Source organism: Colletotrichum destructivum, chromosome 1 (genome assembly GCF_034447905.1).
Source record: "Colletotrichum destructivum chromosome 1, complete sequence".
NCBI classification, from domain to species: domain Eukaryota; kingdom Fungi; phylum Ascomycota; class Sordariomycetes; order Glomerellales; family Glomerellaceae; genus Colletotrichum; species Colletotrichum destructivum.
In genome coordinates, this window is record NC_085896.1 from 5,796,972 (window position 1) to 5,815,642 (window position 18,671).

At 59.1% G+C, this 18,671-nt stretch overlaps 6 protein-coding genes across 6 annotated transcripts; 5 read left to right on the top strand and 1 right to left on the bottom strand.

Moving 5' to 3' along the window:
* The first annotated feature begins 113 nt into the window (after positions 1-113).
* Positions 114-3,579, top strand: CDEST_01761 (Putative thiamine pyrophosphate enzyme, TPP-binding, thiamine pyrophosphate enzyme, central). The gene is made up of 3 exons (XM_062917920.1): positions 114-1,257; positions 1,335-2,661; positions 2,734-3,579. Exons 1-3 carry the CDS (start codon positions 784-786, stop codon positions 2,991-2,993), a joined length of 2,061 nt encoding a protein of 686 aa, XP_062773971.1. The 5' UTR covers positions 114-783; the 3' UTR covers positions 2,994-3,579.
* Positions 3,580-4,326: 747 nt separating this feature from the next.
* On the top strand, positions 4,327-7,327 carry CDEST_01762 (Putative cyclin PHO80). Its single transcript, XM_062917921.1, has one exon. The coding sequence runs from the start codon at positions 6,158-6,160 to the stop codon at positions 7,319-7,321; it is 1,164 nt and encodes a 387-aa protein (XP_062773972.1). The 5' UTR covers positions 4,327-6,157; the 3' UTR covers positions 7,322-7,327.
* Positions 7,328-8,034: 707 nt separating this feature from the next.
* On the top strand, positions 8,035-9,862 carry CDEST_01763 (Putative BTB/POZ domain-containing protein). The gene is made up of 3 exons (XM_062917922.1): positions 8,035-8,748; positions 8,838-9,273; positions 9,341-9,862. Exons 1-3 carry the CDS (start codon positions 8,425-8,427, stop codon positions 9,442-9,444), a joined length of 864 nt encoding a protein of 287 aa, XP_062773973.1. The 5' UTR covers positions 8,035-8,424; the 3' UTR covers positions 9,445-9,862.
* Positions 9,863-10,271: 409 nt separating this feature from the next.
* Positions 10,272-11,756, top strand: CDEST_01764 (Putative prolyl 4-hydroxylase, alpha subunit). The gene has a single exon (XM_062917923.1). It carries the CDS (start codon positions 10,455-10,457, stop codon positions 11,532-11,534), a length of 1,080 nt encoding a protein of 359 aa, XP_062773974.1. The 5' UTR covers positions 10,272-10,454; the 3' UTR covers positions 11,535-11,756.
* Positions 11,757-12,552: 796 nt separating this feature from the next.
* On the top strand, positions 12,553-14,925 carry CDEST_01765 (uncharacterized protein; the record flags this gene model as incomplete). The annotated part of the gene is made up of 1 exon (XM_062917924.1): positions 12,553-14,925. One exon carries the CDS (start codon positions 12,553-12,555, stop codon positions 14,923-14,925), a length of 2,373 nt encoding a protein of 790 aa, XP_062773975.1.
* Positions 14,926-15,398: 473 nt separating this feature from the next.
* On the bottom strand, positions 15,399-17,250 carry CDEST_01766 (Putative zn(2)Cys(6) fungal-type DNA-binding domain-containing protein; the record flags this gene model as incomplete). Its single annotated transcript, XM_062917925.1, has 2 exons — positions 15,399-17,032; positions 17,201-17,250. 2 exons carry the CDS (start codon positions 17,248-17,250, stop codon positions 15,409-15,411), a joined length of 1,674 nt encoding a protein of 557 aa, XP_062773976.1. The 3' UTR covers positions 15,399-15,408.
* Positions 17,251-18,671: the final 1,421 nt, after the last annotated feature.

Below are 18,671 nucleotides of genomic sequence, written 5' to 3' on the forward strand. Positions count from 1 at the left end.
CCAAGGCCTGATTCTGTTTGTTGACTTGACGGACCTCTTCAGAGATGGATGACAATTGTCTGACAGCGACTTGGAGAAGCTCTATCTAGAAGATGGAGTACAACACACCAGAGACTCGTCGACTAAGTAAATAAGTCATTGGAACCCCTCCACTCTCTGATCCCCCTCCCTCATCGACATGGAGCCACACGCGCGCCTTGTGCTCCCTTGTCGGCTCCCTTATCTGCGGCTCCGACACGAACCAACACTAAATAGTGACACCCTGCAGTGAGCCGACTCCAAGCGGCCTATGAAACCCGTCCCACGACTCCCCTGAGCCGACTGCGGGGTTGGGCCCGGCTCCCCCAAAGGGCGTGATGCTCCCTATTCCGGGGACTGGGGGCCACTTTGTGGCCGTCCGTCTGTGGAATGATGCTGGTCCAGTGGTCCCGGACGTACTCTAGGTATAAGTCTGGTTTGACCGCCCCGTCACGGGGAGCTCGATCCGACTTCAGTCAAAACCAAATCCCGCCGCCCTTTTCCTCTCCCCTTCTGTTCTGTTTCAGTCCCCGAGTTATTCCCATTCAGACCCTTCTCCCAATACCTGTACTCATTGTGTAACTTCTCCGCCAGGGTGCGTCATCCCTGTCGAATCCCTCGTGCCATTGGCTACAGATCGAAAGCGTCCTGTCCGTTCAACTCGACTGACCAACAAGCAACGCCCTCACTGTATCCGGGAAACGTTGTTATCGATCGCACTCGGCATTTGATAATACCCCGCCCCCCCCCCCTCCCTAGCCCATCATGCCCTTCAGACACTCTCCGGGGCCCATGGTCGCACGCTGCTTACGTGCGGCCGGGCCTGCAGCACCGGGTGGGCGAGCAGGCCAAGGGTTGGCCAGATTTAAGCAGACGCTGGCCGTTGTCGGCAGCCCAGGTCGCCGCCAGCTTGCCGCCTTCTCATCCGTGGCCCCGCTGCATCGAGGCGGGGGATCTGCATCGTCGCCGTCCTTTGACGCTGCTATAAAGCCGCCGCCGTCCCGGCCCGTCGTGGAAGACGAGTACAAGACCGTCATCGACCAGGCACGCCACCTTTCGTCACAGTCAACCGAGATGTATACTGCCTCGTTCGCCTTCTTCGAGGCCCTGTGGGACGCCGGCGTCACCCACTGCTTCGTAAACCTGGGTTCCGACCACCCCAGCATCATCGAGGCCATGGTTAAGGGCCTCAGGGAGAAGAAAGGAAGCTTCCCTCGAATCATCACATGTCCCAATGAAGTAATGCATCCCAGCCCATTCCATTCTTTTGCGTCATCACGTCTTTCTTTACTCATCATGCTGACGATGAACGCCAGATGGTGGCCATGTCCATGGCCGACGGATACGCCCGCCTGACCGGAAAGCCGCAGTGCGTCATTGTTCACGTCGACGTGGGAACCCAGGGCCTCGGCGCCGCGGTGCACAACGCCTCGTGCGGGCGCGCGCCCATCCTCGTCTTCGCCGGCCTTTCCCCTTTTACTCTCGAGGGCGAGCTGCGCGGCAGCAGAACCGAATACATCCACTGGATCCAGGACGTCCCGGACCAGAAGCAGATCGTCTCGCAGTACTGCCGCTACTCCGGCGAGCTGAAGACGGCCACCAACGTCAAGCAAATGGTTAACCGCGCCTTGCAATTTTCCAAATCCGACCCCCAAGGGCCCGTGTACCTTTGCGGCGCGAGAGAGGTCATGGAGGCCGAGATCGAGCCTTACAGCATCCGCCAGAACGAGTGGGACCCCGTCGAGCTCGGCGGTCTCCCAAAGAGCGCCGCCAACAATATCGCCGAGGCGTTGGCTGGAGCCAAGGAGCCACTCGTCATCACAGGGTTCGGCGGCCGAAATCACGAGTTCCCGGCAGCGCTCGTCGAGCTCGCCAACACGGTCAAGGGCCTACGGGTTGTCGACACGGGCGGGAGCGATATGTGCTTCCCGGCAGACCACCCCGGATGGCTTGGTCTTCGGTTCGGCATCGACGAAGCCGTCAACACGGCCGACGTCATTCTCGTCCTCGACTGTGACGTTCCGTGGATCAACACGCTGTGCCACCCCCGAAAGGACGCCAAGATCTTCCACATCGACGTCGATCCGCTGAAGCAACAGATGCCCGTCTTTTACATCGCCGCGCAGTCGAGATACCGTGCGAGCAGCCTGCAGTCAGTCGAACAGATCACGTCTCTCCTCAAGGGACAGTTTGCTGCGCAGCTCGAGTCGGCAGAGGCCAAGGACCGCGAGGCCAAGGTCAAGGAGTCACACAAGCAGCTGTTGGCCAAGATCGAGGAGAAGGCTCGGCCCAAGGCGGACGGCGAGTTTGGAACGGGCCACCTTTCGCGGACGCTGAAGAAGCTCTGCCCCGAGGACACCATCTGGGCGATCGAAGCCGTGACCAACACGGTCTTTGTACACGACAACCTTCAGCCCACGCTGCCCGGCTCGTGGATCAACTGCGGCGGCGGCGGCCTCGGCTGGTCCGGCGGCGGCGCTCTGGGCATCAAGCTGGCGACCGACTACGAGAACGGCGGCAAGGGCAAGTTTGTGGTGCAAATCGTCGGCGACGGCACGTTCCTGTTTTCGGTGCCGGGCAGCGTGTACTGGATTGCCAAGCGGTACAACATCCCCGTGCTGACCATCATTTTGAACAACAAGGGTGAGTGCCGAAGAGCAGAACGTCCGGTTGCGATTCGAGGTGTGTATGAGTGTGAACTGACAGAATCGACAGGATGGAACGCGCCGCGGCGGTCGCTGCTGCTGGTGCACCCCGACGGTGAAGGGTCGAGGGCGACGAACGAGGAGATCAACATTTCGTTCGATCCGGCACCCGACTACTCGGGCATCGCCAAGGCGGCGGCGGGCGGAGATTTGTTCGCTGCGCGGGTCGACAAGCTGGACGAGCTAGAGGGCGTGCTCAAGAAGGCCATCGAGACGGTGCAGGGCGGACAAGCGGCGGTGCTGGATATCAAAGTGGCCATGGGATCATAGAGATGAGGCTGAAGTGAGGGTTAGAAGGAAGTCAGGGCGGTCCGAAATCGAGACCGTATTCTCTCTAGTGAGGTGTGACTTGATGATCCGTGGCTAGTGTCCATCCGGAAAGGCTCACGGGTAGACGAGTCCATATTCGTAGATACAGTGTCCGTTCGTAAACTGAAGAGGGTTCAACCCGGTAGAATAGAGTCACGGGACATTTGAGGAGTGTTGGGATACGATGGCGCGCGTGTGCATGTACTGACTGTACTTAATCGCGTGATATGGGTGCATTGGATGACCCCGGCGGAGGGGCCCCGAGTCGTTAAATGTCCCGTGCCATGGTTGATTCATCATGGCTGCTGGCTTGGGGCGGCATTCTGCAGATGCAGATGCAGACGCAGATACAGATACAGATGCGAGCCCGAGGATGACGAGATGGATAAACTAGGAACTAGGTATGTAAGATGGCCCTTGCTGGTGTTGTTCGCTGGTGGCGTCGCCTAACCCAACCCAGCGGGTAGATCTCGCCGTCGAGCCGGCAAAAAAGTCATATCCGTCAGTGATGGTGTGGGTGTGTGCAGAGTGGGAATAATCAAGTGATGGGGACGCTGTACAGAGTAAGTACATCGTATGCCAACGATAAGAAGAGATAAGAAAAGACCAGACGAAGCAATCGCTGACCTGGAGCGCTCCGTGGACTTAGGTATCCACTCTGATCTGGTCATTTGACAAGAAAAGAAGACCCTTCGAGACCCCACTGTCAGCCACACCTTCTTGTACGGCATTCTCCATATTAAAACGGGGGTACAGGGGTGGTGTCACTGGTGTGTGTGTCAGCACTGGCCAGGCAGATGTCTGTGCCCTAAGCCAATGTGATGTACCCCCTGTCCAACGTCGACTACCAGCCCACCACCACATGGTGCTGGGAAGGTGTAGCCAGGAAGGTGGAGGAGGGGGAGAAGGAGGAGGAGGAGGAGGGATTTGGAGCAGCTCTGCGACTGAGAAGGAACGAAGGGCGAGCGGAAGTGTTGCCTCTCGACAGAGGGCAATTAGCTGAAGTCCACTGTTGCACAGGCTTTGAGCACACCTAAATCTGGACTGTACAGGTAGTCAGAGGTTTTCTTTGTTAGTGTCCAGCATGCAGTAGACCGACTACATCAGGCCAGGTTGCGGAGGACGGAGTACTTGTACTCGGCAGGGAAACCCCTCAGCTGAGCCACGATGTTTATGGCATGTCGCCGCTGGAGCCGAGCTCTGTTTGCCGCCTACCCAAGACAAGTGATAAGGACGCAATCCCAAAGAAGCCACCACCCATTCCCGGTGGGCAGGCACATGCTGTTCGGTCCTTCCCACACTCGGTGTTGTTTGTTGCAAAAGGGAAACTGCAGTTCCTGTTGAGGCAGGCAGGAGGCACCTTGATAAGTAGATGGATTCCTAGGTAGTAGGTAGGCGGCATCTAGTTAGGCAGGGGGGACCTTCTTCACGAAGCACACGAAGCAAGTACGAGATCAACACAACGACAGACGCCTTCCCCTCATTCTCAAGTCCCTACGGATAACTCCCTAGGTACCACCTCCACCTTACCGACGGCAAACGTGCAAACGAGGGGCCGCCTTGCATCGTTCCGAGGCGGACCAGCCACTTCCCTCCCTTCTCTCTCTCTCTCTCTTCTCTTACCTCATTCTCCATTCTCTCCTCTCCACTCCTTCGCCTCATCTCCCCAAAGTCCCGGTGATCACTCTGAACCATCAAATTTCTCCAAAAAAAACTAAACTAAAATTTAATAAAACAAAAAAATCGTCACCGGCTGCCCGCTGCTCACATCAAAAACATCCGCGCTCCCCTCCCATCCCATCCCGTCCCGTCCCAAACCCGACAACGGACGGAGGTTCTTTAATATTACACAACAGGCCGAGTACGACTTAGGTTTAAGGATCTCTTTGTCCGCCTCGCATCAGGTCGTTCTGGACTCCTTCCCATCCACTCCGTACAGGCCGTCGGATGGCAGTCAACTGATACATACTGCAGCCACTTGATTTATTGGCTACACGTTTTTTTTCGCTGCTACAGCTACTCCAACTTCGCGCCCCTTCGCTTACACGGCTCATCGAAGCTCGTTCCAGGTCGAGTCACCCGCCACGAACAATAAACAGCAACAAGAACAAGAACAGCTGCAGCAACAACAATAACAATACGACTTCGCCCCCTCTGTCCCCTGCACAGCGCCGGCAACGTCCGCGACATCACACCTCATCGCATCGCGCCAGCTGCATAGCACATGAGGCAGACGCCACGCAAAGCCTGCTGTTCGGCCCCATCCTGTCGACTTCTTCGTGCGTCCCGCCTGGGCTTCGCCTCCAGCATCCGGCCATCTTCCCCGACTCCAATCCTGCCCCGAACCAGTTGCAGTGTCGCTTGATTATCGCTGCACCTTGCAGCTCCAACACTCGAGACGATCGCCGATCCATCCACCGCGACGGGGATGCCGTGTCCTCTGCTGTCTTCTCGCCTGCTGCATGCCTGCAGTTCCCCGCACTAGCTTCGAGATCAGCACAAAATATTGCGCTCTGTCACAAGCACCTTTGCCAATAATTTCGTCTCGAGGGTCGCGAGGTCGACAACCACTACTGCCGTCACCACCAACGGTTTTTGCCCCGCGCAATACACTGCAAGCCGAACCACCTGAGTTGCTCAGTTGTATCCCAGACTCGCTCTCGACCGCCAGTCGATACCTACCAGCTCTTTTCGATACCCTGTCGTACCCCGTCGTAGCATCATCCTACCTCAATCGTGCTTTCTTTGCCCTACTCTGGCCCTTTATCTTCCGCAACCGAACGACCACGATCCCATTTCGGTCGACCCACGAACGATTCCTGCGAAATTAACCGTTTCTTTTTGTTCTAGACAACAATTTAGCCTGTCCTAGAACGGACCAACATTACATACCCCTCTCGTGTCTCGCGTGCCGGCCAGTCGCGCATTAGAACCAGCCAGCCGGCGAAATATTCTGGCGTCTCCTCACCCGGCAAGCCGAACCAGGCCGAGGGAAATTGCACCTTTGTAAAGAGTAGGATTTGGTATCATGATAGTCGTCCCAAGCACGTCAAGGATACTCGCACTACCAGACAGCCCTCCTTCAGGGTTTTACCCGTCGTTACTCGCCTGTGTGTAAGCATCAGATGCTCTCCGTCGCCCACACCGACCCAATCGAAATACCCTCCTTCCGCTCCGTCATAGCATCTGTGGCGCCTACAACACGCTCACTGTATCTCCCCCAGCAGCACGACGAACCAAAGACAGCAATGTCGCCCAGGCCCGACGAGGGCATCCCTCCCCAGCCCACAGAGTCGAATGCGAACGACGTCCCCGACCTGCCCCCGCCGCCCAACCCTTCATCCGACCCGAGGCTCAGCATCGCCAACAGCGACAGCCCTCCGAACGTGCCGGAAAATGACGACATCTTCAAGTTGTCGCCGCGATCGGCAATGAAGCTGCTGAGCGGCGGCATCGAGGCTCTTGTGCGAATTACGGGCGACATCCCTCCGACGCCGCCGCCCACGAGTCCAACATTGCCCAACATGCGAGGCATGGCGGCCGAGAAGGCACTTATCCGCTCCAACTCGGAAAAGAACTTGGCGAGAATGCGCCAGGAGGCCGAGGCAGCCATGAGCCACTCCCACCCGTCCCCGCGCCGGCCGCCCATGATGTCCCAAATGAGCGGCTCCAGCGGCTCGGCGCCGCAACCAATAGACGGCGTCCACCTGCGGCAGACACAAAGCCCGACGACGCCTCCGCCGCCTTCGAGGCCGCCCGAACCATACATCATCATTGGCGAGAACTCGCAGCCGATCAACCTCCAGCACAGCGCCATCACGCGCAAATTCTACTCGAAAAAGCCGCCGCCGATTGGCATCGACGAATACCTTGCGCGTATCCACCGATTCTGCCCGATGAGCACTGGGGTGTATCTTGCGACAAGCTTATACATCCACCGTCTGGCGGTGGAGGAGCAGACGATACCGGTGACGAGACGGAATGCGCATCGGCTGGTGCTGGCAGGGCTCCGGGTGGCGATGAAGGCGCTGGAAGATCTCAGCTATCCACACAGCAAGATGGCCAAGGTCGGGGGCGTCAGCGATCTGGAGCTTGCACGGCTCGAGATCAGCTTCTGCTTCCTGGCCAACTTTGAGCTCGTGGTGCGAGAAGACACGCTGAAGAAGCACTGGGAGGTATTGAAGAAGGAACAACCACTAAAGCTCATGCACCCTAATCTACCGGGTCTGTCGTTGAACCGACCACCAAGGAACACGGCTTCCACCGAGAAGGAGAATGAAAGCAACTGAGACGCGCAAGGCGATGGTAGCGAGGTGGTAGGGGCAGAAGAGGCCTCATGTTTTTTCTCCAATAACAGTTCCCAGGGGATGGTGGAAGGAGGGACGAAGTGGAAATGAAAGAGAGAAAGATAGGGAGTGGGAGAGAGGGAGGCATGGGGAGGAGGAGGAAGAAGAAGAAGAAGAAGAAGAGGGAACACGCATGTTGAACAAGTTGCATTGCGGCGGTGTACTCTGGGTAAATGCAGGACGGATGCAATTAGCATCTGTATCGCGCGGCACACTGGGTTGGGTGGCGGCGGCGGCGGCGGCGGCGGAATATGTGTTGAGCATGAATAACGGGCGGGGGACTTTTTTGATTCTTGTTTTGTTAGAAATGCATCCCGCCACGCAAGTCAACGATACCCGGCGTTGGTGTTGGTCCTTGGTTCTCGGTTTTTTGGTTCAAACCCAGTCTTTCTTTTCCAGCTTCCCTGTGAGCCTCACTCGTCCGAGAGGGCGTATCTGTACCTGTACAGAAACTTGATGATGATTGTGTGGACATGTTAATCGATACACGATAGGGCGCGGAAGCTAATCTTATCTGTTATCGCGTCTCGCTCGACAGGGGTCAGAGCTCTGGGACTGCCGTTCCTGGCAGGGAGGAGCTGCAGCTGTTGCAGCGCACGCGCACGCGCGCACTGAGCTCGGAGCTCTAAGCTTCCCTCAAGCCCCCCCCCCCCCCCATCTCTAGCGTGCTGTAACCACAGAAGCCTCCCCCTCGTTCTGTGTGTCTACGACCGAGTTTTGCGCCGTTGCCTTTTTGCCTTTTCGCCTTTCCAATCTCCCGTTCCCCTCTGCTAAAGCTAACGCGGCATTGACAGTCGACCACGTTCATTTTCTTCTTTCTTTAGGATCCTTCCTCTGTTACGAGAGTCTCGGCGACCAATTGGCCTCTTTGCGAACGAGAACGATACGCGCTTCAACAAACACAAGAGAGAGAGAGAGAGAGAGTGTGTGTGTGTGTGTGTGTGTCACGGTCGCGTCACTGTACACCACCTTCGCCGCCACAGGACCAACCGAAGTAGATACGCGGGTAGAACGAGGAGCCTGTGGCGCTGTCGCAAACCGTCGCAATGGCCGAGGAACTCGGCAACGACCCCGAGATCGTGGAGGACGCTCCCGCGAACCCTGCCGCCGCCGATGTCGAGATGGAGGGCGTCGGGGGAGATAACAACGCCAACGCCAACGCCAACGAAGGGGCCCTCCCCTTCGCCGAGGGCGGCGAGAACGACCCCGTCGAGCCGCGCACGACCTTTGTCAGCTACCTGTCGAGCCCCGTCGTGACTCTGCTGGTCGGCCAGGGCGAGTCGGAAGCCATCGTCACGGCCCACCAAGCCCTGCTGGTGAAGAGCCCCTTCTTCAAGGAGGCCTGCGCCCAGTTCAGCGACGACGGTAGCGTACGTGGCTTTTCCTCGTCTCTGACGGCCCGTCCGTCTCCCCGGTATCACCCGTCGTCCGCTAACACAACGCGCACTCTCGTATACAGCCGCGCCAGGTCGAGCTCGTTGGCGAGGATCTCGACGCCGTCGGCTGCTTCCTCGAGTACCTCTACACGGGAGAGTACTTCCCCCGCAAGGTGGCCGGCTCGCGCACACTCGAGGAGGACCCCGCGACGCCCGACGTCGACACGGACGGCGCCCAGCTGCTCAAGCATGCGCGCGTCTACACCCTGGCCGAGAAGTTTGGCGTGCCCGGCCTGCGCTCGCTGGCCAGCTCCAAGATCCACTGCGTCAACTCGACGGCCAAGGGCGAGATCGCCTACGCCCGCTACGTCTACGCCTACACCAGCAAGGACGACACCACCATCCGCGCCCCCGTCGCCAGCTTCTGGGCCACCCGCTCCCACACCCTGCGCTCCGAGGCCGAGGAGGAGTTCCGCTCTCTGTGCCTGGAATACCCCCAGTTCGGATACGACGTGCTCAGTATGCTATTCCGCCGCGACGCGCTCGTTTCCCGTGTGTGAAGCAACTGTTACTGACTTGTCGATAGCCCGTGTCCTCGACGAGAAGCTCAAGAGAGAGCGCAACGACAAGCTCCACCCTTCATCGTCCACCGGCAGCGCCCGCAAGCGCGCGCGTCATAGCCAGATCTAGAGCATCTTGTGAGAGGGGCATTGGCGCGTTCATTACGCGGGCGTCTGGTGTTCTGGGGCTACCACGTCGACTGTTCTTCTCCGCCTTCCCTATTTTCTTCTTCTTTTTTCTTCTTTTGCGAAACGGCTCCGTAGTTCCATTGTTTAGCGTCCATCTGCCACATGCGTAAACTGATGCGAGTGAGATGATACCCGGCAACAAGCAATCATGTTTTGCTGTGCGATGGCCATATGGGAAGTCCTGGAAAAGCTGGTTGGTACGGCTTCCATTTACCAATTTGCCGCGTTTGGGAGCGAGGAGCATTGTGCGTATATGTACATGTAGCCACCATGAAGTAACTTCATCTATCCGCAAGTTGTCTTCTCTTCCTGATATCTGAGCCCCGGTGTTTGCACGTTGGAAACTCTCTGCGGCCTTTGCGGACGCCATCATGTTCGGGGGCGTGGGGAAGTATATGCTGATGGTCTTGGTGTTGCACCACGGCTAGACCCGCCACGCCACTGCTGTAGCTATCGGAAAACATGCAGGCCGACACATACACGCCACTCGGCGAGTTACGGTGAACGTTCCCCTCACCCATATGGGGAGGGGAACACGTGGGGGGGAGGGAGGGAGGGAGGGAATCTGGGGTCGGACCATGGGGCCGTTCTTGGCGCAAGACGGTTTCCCCGCCAAGTCGGAGGACGATGCTCCATTCAACCACCCGATGCGCCTTCGGGACGTCGGAACAGGGCCCGAAGAGAGCAGAGGGGACTGAGGTTGAAGAGGGATGTATGGATGGAGGGACAGAGGGGCCGGGGAGGGGGATGCTCGGTATTTAAGCATCATCGTCTCTCCCGCCTCTCAATGCGTGGCCCTACTTTCTCAAGTCCGAGCGACGCGATGCGTCTGATCGACATATTCACCATTGCCCCTCGATCCTCGAAGCTTCACTAATACACGCCTGCCGGTGAGACCACAGCAGCACATCATAACACCGGAGGAGGAGGAGCAGCACCTGCTAGCTCATCATGACAGCCTCGATCACCAAGCTGCTCGGCCTCGCCGCTTACACCGGTCTCGTCGCCGTCACCGTCCCCTACGTCCAGCAGCACCACCGCGACATCCTCCCCTCGCGTGTCTTCGACGCCTTCTTGCCGCGACACCCAGCAGGGGATGTCGCCGAGGGCGGCACCACCACCACCCTCGCAGACCCATTCGTGTGCCATGCGCAGAATTACACGACCCAGATCGTCTCGCTCGACCCTCTCGTCGTCTACATCCACAACTTCCTCGGCGAGGCCGACATCGCCGCCCTCCTCGCCGCCGGCGAGCCCGCCTTCCGGCCCAGCCACGTCGTGAAGCACGGCCGCACGCAGGGCACGCCCGACCGGACCTCGTGGTCGGCGGGGCTCCCCGCCGACGACGCTGCCGTGCGGTGCGTGCTGCGCCGGGCCGAGGCCTTCATGGGCACGACGCTGGCGCCGGGCCGCGACGAGATCGGCCCGCCGCAGCTGGTGCGGTACACGGCGGCGCAGCGGTTCAACCTGCACCACGACTGGTACGACGCGTTCCAGCCGGATCGGGTCGGGGGCCGCGACCGGCGGTGGAACCGGATCGCGAGCTTCTTCGCCGTGCTGCAGGACGGGTGCACCGGCGGCGAGACGTGGTTCCCCGCGCTCCGGGCTGTCACGCCGCAGCACCTGCGGGACGAGCGGGAGGGGGAGGGGGAGGGGGAGGGGGAGGCCCCGAGCCCGCCCTGGCGGAAGCACGAGGACGGCGGGCTGGCGTTTCGGCCGGTGAGGGGCAACGCCGTGTTCTGGGTGAACCTGCACGCCAACGGGACGGGCGACGAGAGGGTTCTGCACGCGGGCCTGCCGCTGGGCAGCGGGTTAAAGACGGCGATGAACATCTGGCCGAGGCAGTATATCGGGCCCGAGGCGTGGGCGGAGGGACAAGAGCCGCGGGAGGAGGAGGAGGAGAAGGAGAAGGTAGGTGATCGGCAGGGCAAGCAGGAAGAGGTGGTGAAGAAGGAGGAGGAGGAGGAGGAGGAGGAGGAGGAGGAGGAAGAGGAGTTGGTTGTTGATGATGCCGAGGTTGATCCTATTTAGACTGGGACTTGGGTCAACGTATATTGTTCCCGGATGTTTTCCCATATTGGCTCTGGCATCTTGTCTTTGTCTTGAGATGTCGTAAAAATGCTGTGAGAAAGGGCCAGCCAGCCAGCCAGCCAGTTTCTAAGAGACAAAAGTGCTCTCTTGGATTTTATGTTGTCTCAGCACCTTTCAGTCATGTCTTTTCAATCACAAGGACACGACAGGCCTTACATGACCCAAGTTCTGTCAATACTCCTTCAAAGCTTCCATGATTTTGGTGAGTCAAGTGAAGCTCAATCACGCAAGGCTTGGTCGAGTCCTGTAAGTCTTACAACATCCAAGGTCTCCAAGGCTTGAGTGGGCTGCCCGGCTTACGTTGTCATATCCTTTGAAGCCGTCCTATTTCTCTGTACGTACATCCACCTCTTTTAGCGTTGCGGTCAGGTTCGCCATGTATACTCTTTGCGCTCACTCTTCACTCTCACTGCCCTTGGGAAGGAATATACCCGTGAGACTGGCCCGTCTGGCGATGAGTTGGCTCACTGACGCGGCCTCATCACCTACCCCCCCGTAGACCATGTGGTCATCCCCTTCGCCCGTCCTCTCAGATACCTTCCTCTTTTCTATCGATATTTTCCTTGCCGAGTTTTTTTTCCTTCTCTTATCCCTCGCAGCGCGTTTCTTCCTTCTTCTTCCACGCCAGAGTCGCGTCTCCTCCCCCTTCGAAACACCCATACACCAAGCTTTTACTTTGCTTATGAGCCTTCATCCTCACTGCTGATCTGGCCTCCTCGACTCTTCAAGACTCGACGTGGCTATCCGTTCTGTTTGTTGTCTCTGTCCTCTTTGTCACGAACGTTGCGGGGTTCGTTCTCGTCGAAAGATAAACAAGAAGCATCAAACGCTTCCCATCAATAGTCATCCGTCTCTCTACCTTTTTCCTCACAGTCATACTCTTCTGAGCATCATCGAATCGCTACTGCGGCATCACCATCAGAAAAAGATTATTGGATTCAATCCAAGTCAACCGAGAATGGCCGACAAGGTCCCCCAAGAACCCGCCGCCGTCGCCGCCGCCGTCCCCATCCCGCCTCTCGTCACGCTCACCGAGTCTCGCTGGCGGTGGAAGGGCCAGCTCTACGATATGTCCGAGATCCCCAAGGACTTCGTCTTCGGCGCCCAACCCCTCGAGCGCGTCATCCTCCCCCGCGATGCCGACAACATGGTCGTCCTCAGGGCCCTCAAACGAGCTCATCGACGCTACAAAGCCGACACCAACCTATCCGAGGACTCGTACTACGCCGGCATCGAAGGCGGCCTCTTCATCCCCGTCTTTATCCGCCCGCACGGCAGCAGCGCAGACCCGAACATGGACAACTCGTACAGCGGCGTCATGTTCGGCAACGGCGCAACCAACAAACGCGGAGGCCTCATCGTCCCGCCCGTCGACATGCTGCGGCCTCGCCAGCTGGCCTTCCTCAAGACCCAGTCCCTCGGCCCCGAGTTCCTCGCCAAGGACAACATCCCCTTCCGCCAGGTCTCTCGGGGCGAGAGGGAGCAGCACCTGCGCAATCAGCAAGTCGCGTTCTCCACGGGTCAGCCATGCCCCGTCCTGGTCAGGGACCCGGCCGCCAAGCCGGACTATCACGCATTCCAGCATCTGAAGGTGGGGAACTGGGAGCCCTTCATGATGGACATGCCCAAGCTCGACAGCATCAGGGTGCCCAAGAGCCTCGTCGACGAGGTCGAGTCGTTTCTTGCCAAGTACCCGCGCGACATCGTGCCCGTCAACCTGGCCGTGTCCATGGCCATCGCCTGGGCGGCCTACTGCGACACGACCGAGTACCAGCCCGAGCTGGCGTCGAGCAAGAGACGCCGCCCTCCCATTCCCCCGAGCCTGACGGGCGACCTCGCCCGCCCCGTCCCGTATGTTGATCTGGCGGTGCTCATCCTGTACTCGACGCATTACTTCCGCCTCCACGAGGAACACGGCCTCTCCGCCTACGCCCACATCTTCCGCGTCGTCTCGGCCCTGTACGCCAAGGACACGCAGTTCAACGAGGCTTTCAAGATCGACCCGGATGACATCGACCACGGGTTCGTCTTTGGCTGCGTCAGGGCGCTGAATCTCCGGGACGAGGACTGGGAGGAGATCGTGCCCCCGTCCTTTGACGGATCCCGGCTCGTCATGCCCCTGAACTGCGGCACCCGCGAGCCGCCGTCGCCAGAGCTGACGGCGACGCTCATGATGCCCGACATCTACACCCTCGGCTTCCCCGGCTACACCAACGAGGGGAGGAAGGGCCACGGCGACGTGATGCGCCGCGTCATGATGCATAGGACCTGGGTGCCCCAGCACATTCTCGACCGCAACGAAGGGGAACCTCTTGATCAGAAGTACTTCGGCGTCGAGTCCGTGACGCCGTACCGAGACCAGGACCGCCACCAGCTCTGGAGCGCGCCCGTGACGGAGGTCCGCTTCCCCTTTCCCATGATCACCGGCGTCGCCATCGATACGCTTGCTTTCCTATCAAAGAAGAAAGATAGCACATTGCAGAAGAAGCCAGTCGATACCCCTGATGCCGGTGACGAAGACGAGACCAATGCGGACCAGCTGGTGTACTCGCGCAAGTCCGTCGTCGAAATCCTCACCGCCTACTTCCGCGCGCACATCGCCGACCTCCGCATGGCGCAGGACGCCGGTCACATCTCGGAGCTTGTCACCCTCGGCCCGGACGGATATCTCGCCTGGCCCCTTCGGTCGGACCGAGACGTAAGCGCCCCGACGCTGCCCCGGGAGGTCGACATCGGCCAGCTGCTCGCGGAAGATGCCGCCCGCAACGATCCCCTCTCCGACGAGGACCGCCTCTTGCTGAAGACGATCGTCAAGCGGGACCTCGCCGGAGACAAGCATGTCGCCCGCTGTCTCGAGCCGCTCAGCCTCCTTGACATCAACGACCCTGGCCTGAGCAGGAGTCGCCTCCGTGCCGTGCTCGTGGCCGCCGTCCGACCCGTGCGCGAGATGATGGACCGGGTCTCCTCGTACGGCAGCTCTGTCCGCGACGACGACGACGACGGCGACGACAACGCTGAGGTTGCCGCCTTCGCGGACGAGCTTGTGAAGCCGTGCTGCGGGCTCCTGGGCCTCGGGGCCGGCGGCAGCGTCGCCCAGTGCATGGACGCCATCCACGGCGCCGAGCGGGAGCTGCACGCGGTCCTCACCAACGTCAGCTTCGTCGTCAAGTACCAGCGCGGCAACGCCGACTTCTTCCGGGTCGCCATGGGCCTCGTCACGGGCGCCGCGTGCTTCGGCTACCTCTCTAGGCTGGCCCTGCTCTACGACCGCCTCTCGGGGCTCCCGATGGACATGGGCGACAAGAAGAAGATGATGATGGCGTGGGAGTAGGCATTCCGGCTGGCGGTGGCTGGAGGGGACGCGGGCATCTGACGGGCTTACGACGTCTCTTTTACATGTGTCAACCAAAAAACGCCTCCTTCACGTGGCTTCGTTATACATCCAGGCACCACTGATGTAAGCTAAGGAGACAAGCAAGGGAGTGGCTGATTGACGGTATTCTATGACTTGTATGAGCCGTATCTGGATCATCTGCTAACGTCGACTCCATAGGGCGTTTATACGATACAGACACCACAGGAACAGCCCCATCGGCGGGCTGTGATAACTGACAAAGTCGTATTATGGAAGAGGAAGAGGAGAAAGTTGTGCCGGGGGGCTAAAATGTGTAGGTGGACAGTACGAGTAAAACGAGGCCATGATGATGATGATGATGATGATGATGGGGGACGAAGCCCAAGCTTGTTTCATTTCTACATTAGTGGCCGCTAGATTCACGGACGGGCATTAACAGTGTGATATATCTCCTTCAGTTCACCCCCGACCCCTCCCTGACGGCTCCTCTATCGAGAGCCACTCACTCCTCGTGATCATATGGCCGTCTTTAGGATCTCTCAAGTAAAAACAGAGGTTCCTCAAGGGCCCCCTCTTCCCGGCATTCCCAAAGGGGAATTTGACGTTGACGACCCGTCTCTCTTCGGGTGGGAGAACCCCGTCCTCCTCCTCCTCTCCCCAGTCCTCCTCGTCGAGATCATCTGGGAGAGAAATGTCGTGCTCCATCTCGATGAGGCGCCGGGCGGCCACGATGGTGATGCGCCTCGACCAGACGTTCTCCCTCGGCCGCGCCAGCGACTCCATCAGCTTCAGCGCCACGAGACGCAGGCGCAAGCAGCGGCACTTGGCGACGACGGTGTACAGCAGCGTGCTTAAGTCCACCTCAAGCACCGAGTCATTGGTCAAGACCTTCGAGACCCTCTTCGGGCCCGGTGAGCCCGCGGGATTGTGGACGGCGTTAGCTTTTTCGACCTCCCCCTCCTCCTCCTCCTCCTCCTCCGCCGCCGCCGCTTCGGTCGTCAAATCGACGACGGCGCGGTAGTCGTCCACGTAGGCGTCGTAGTCGCGCTCCGACGCCGAGTCGAACAGCTCTATCTGGACCCGGCCCATAATGTGGCGGATCTCCAGCAGGTTGAGGACCGTCCTGTCCCTGCCCGTGTGCCGGCCGCGGCCGGCCTTGAGGGCGCGGAACGCCTCGTGCCAGCGGTCCATGTCGATCATGAGGAACTTGCGCGTCCACCTCCTGTCCGGCTCGGGCCCCACGTGCCCCTTGGCCAGCCGGGCTTCCTCGCCGATCTGCAGGAACCGGACCAGACGCGTGTAGAGGGCCATCTGGCTCTCGTACGCCTCGGCGACGCTGGCGAAAAACCGCGCGGGAGACGACGACGACGAAGACGACGACAAAAACACGGGTCTGTCGATGAGCGGGAACGTCTTGGGGTCGGCGCCGAAGAAGAAGGGGACGATGCTCAGCTGGCGCATGGCGGGCACGACGTGCTTCCGCAGAAAGCCGGACTCGGCGCGGGTCTCGTTGAGGATGTTGATGCCGTGGCGGCAGTGGGTGATGACGGCGGCGGCGTTCTTGCGCAGCAGCTCGATGGCGATGAAGAGCACGCAAACGAAGAGGACGAGGGCGCGGTCCCGCGTCGTGCGCAGGAGCCGCAGGGCCTCGCCGTAGTGCCACGCGGCGAAGGTGGTGGTGGTGGTGGTCGTCGTTGTCGTCGTAGTCGTCGTCATCATCGTGCCGGGGATGCCCTCGGTGAAGGACTCGAAGATGGAGCTGAGGGCCAGCACGGCGTGGCCAGCGACGGGCTCCTGGAGGGCCACCTGGGCGACGGCGGTGGTCCAGAAGGTCTTGCTGAGGCACCCGGCGAGGGCCGGCGCGGCGACGCGGTGGTAGAAGAGCGCGGCGCGGTCGACGGCGGCCGAGCCGTCACGGTTCAGGCGCGTCAGGGCGATGGTCTTTTGCGGAGGGGCCGAGCGGAGCAGCTGGGCCCAGGAGTGAGAGCCCGACGGCGGCGAGACGTAGCCGTCGCACCGGCGGCCTGTGGAGAGGCAGCGTGAGCAGCATGGGCGCTTCTCGTCGCATTTCACCCGGCGGATTCTTGGGGGAGGGGGGGACGGAACATATGTGTCAGCAGAGGTGAGAGTGATGGCTTGTACTTATGTGGTTGATATATCGTTTGATGCATGGTAATGATACATCCCGATGCATGCTACCTACCATCATGTGATGAAAGGCATAGATGGATAGACGGGCATTCACACTTACTTGCACGTGGTGCAGCCAGTCTTCACCCTGGAGATGCCGTTCCGGGTCATCCTAACGGGAGGAGAGAGAGCTTTGGGTGACTAGGGAAAATCGAGGGATGCCTCGGTCTGTCGGTTGCTAAGATGGTCGATACTTGATCAACGGAGCCCCCCTTTCCGCGGGATGGAGGGGAGCGGGAGGGGGACATATAAAGGCACAGTGACATTCCAATTCCACGTCTGACGAGCTCGAGTGTTTAGTCTTTGGTCTTCATCGTCATCAACAAGCGGATGATGGACGGAGGCCACCAGGAGTCGCTCCATTGTGTGCTCAATTTCCCAACGCCTACGGTTGCCCTGTAATGGCTTGGATGAACGTCCCTCGGGACTCTTGGGGTAATTCCCCCCGACATGTTTTGACGTTTCAGCGCCATCTGTGCCCAGGCAATGTTCAGATGCCGTGGGGCGTTTTCCGAACAGACCAATGGATAATAATAAGAATAGAGCTTTGATGCCGCTGTGGCAGACGTCAAGGCACAACGACCGTTGGTGTTCGCGGGGGTGAGGAGAACCGTGGAAAGTAAATCATGCGTTGACGCCAGCACAAGTGACACGAGTTTAACCAAACTCCAAAAGGGCTGTTGTCACTGACCCCTCCCTCCTTGTTAGCGACTCTATTGCGTGACTTGTAAGAAGCGGGACTGTACTTGGACTGTCAAAGTATAAAAGCTTGGGCCGAGAAACCCAATCGCTGGATGATGGCCTGATCTCCCCAACAGGAGTGAAGGTTTATTACTCCACCACCACCACCACCACCACCAGCATGGTCGTCTGTTCTTCCATACCAAAGCGAGACACATCAACATCGACGCTAGGGAGGGCATCAATCAGACGAGATGGATTGCCACGTACTACCTGTACGATGTATGGCTTACTTGCAAGACGAGCCGTTGGTGAGCAGTCCGATGTAAATAAGGCTAGGATGAGTGCTGATTGTCGCATTCCATACCCCGGAGCCGCCCTTTGTTAGCCTATCTAATACGTCGTCGGAGTCCTAAAGATGAAGCTTGTATGGGGTGACGCTGGGCCCGGATCTGGATGCATTGCCTGAAGGAGTGGGATGAGACTTGGCGGACAACGTGTGACACACATGTCTTTGCTCTGATGAGCATTGTTTTTCTTAGGGGTGGGTGTTTTTTTTCCGATGGTACGAGACACTACTGCATATAATCCAGGCCCAGCGAGTGTCCTTTGTCTCCGACAAGAGTCGCGGGTTGTTCCAGGCCCTCGTCAGTGATATACATAGTAGTCCAGACCCCAGTCAGTCAGTCAGTCAGTCAGTCAGTCTCTTAGAAACAAAACAAACCGACATTGTAATGTCTTTGAAAGTCGCGGGTTGTAGCATTTCCTCATCAGTACCTACCTACCCCCTACCTACTCACAGTCGTCACAATATCGTCACAGTCTCACAGTCAGAGCCCGGCCCAGCCCGG

What these genes read in the sequence shown, in the direction of transcription:
- CDEST_01761 (XM_062917920.1), top strand. Translation starts at nt 784, where the DNA reads ATGCCCTTCAGACACTCTCCGGGGCCCATGGTCGCACGCTGCTTACGT. An exon ending in TCATCACATGTCCCAATGAA is followed by an intron (nt 1,258 to 1,334) that starts GTAATGCATCCC and finishes GATGAACGCCAG; the next exon opens with ATGGTGGCCATGTCCATGGC. An exon ending in CATCATTTTGAACAACAAGG is followed by an intron (nt 2,662 to 2,733) that starts GTGAGTGCCGAA and finishes CAGAATCGACAG; the next exon opens with GATGGAACGCGCCGCGGCGG.
- CDEST_01762 (XM_062917921.1), top strand. Translation starts at nt 6,158, where the DNA reads ATGCTCTCCGTCGCCCACACCGACCCAATCGAAATACCCTCCTTCCGC.
- CDEST_01763 (XM_062917922.1), top strand. Translation starts at nt 8,425, where the DNA reads ATGGCCGAGGAACTCGGCAACGACCCCGAGATCGTGGAGGACGCTCCC. An exon ending in AGTTCAGCGACGACGGTAGC is followed by an intron (nt 8,749 to 8,837) that starts GTACGTGGCTTT and finishes TCTCGTATACAG; the next exon opens with CCGCGCCAGGTCGAGCTCGT. An exon ending in GTTCGGATACGACGTGCTCA is followed by an intron (nt 9,274 to 9,340) that starts GTATGCTATTCC and finishes ACTTGTCGATAG; the next exon opens with CCCGTGTCCTCGACGAGAAG.
- CDEST_01764 (XM_062917923.1), top strand. Translation starts at nt 10,455, where the DNA reads ATGACAGCCTCGATCACCAAGCTGCTCGGCCTCGCCGCTTACACCGGT.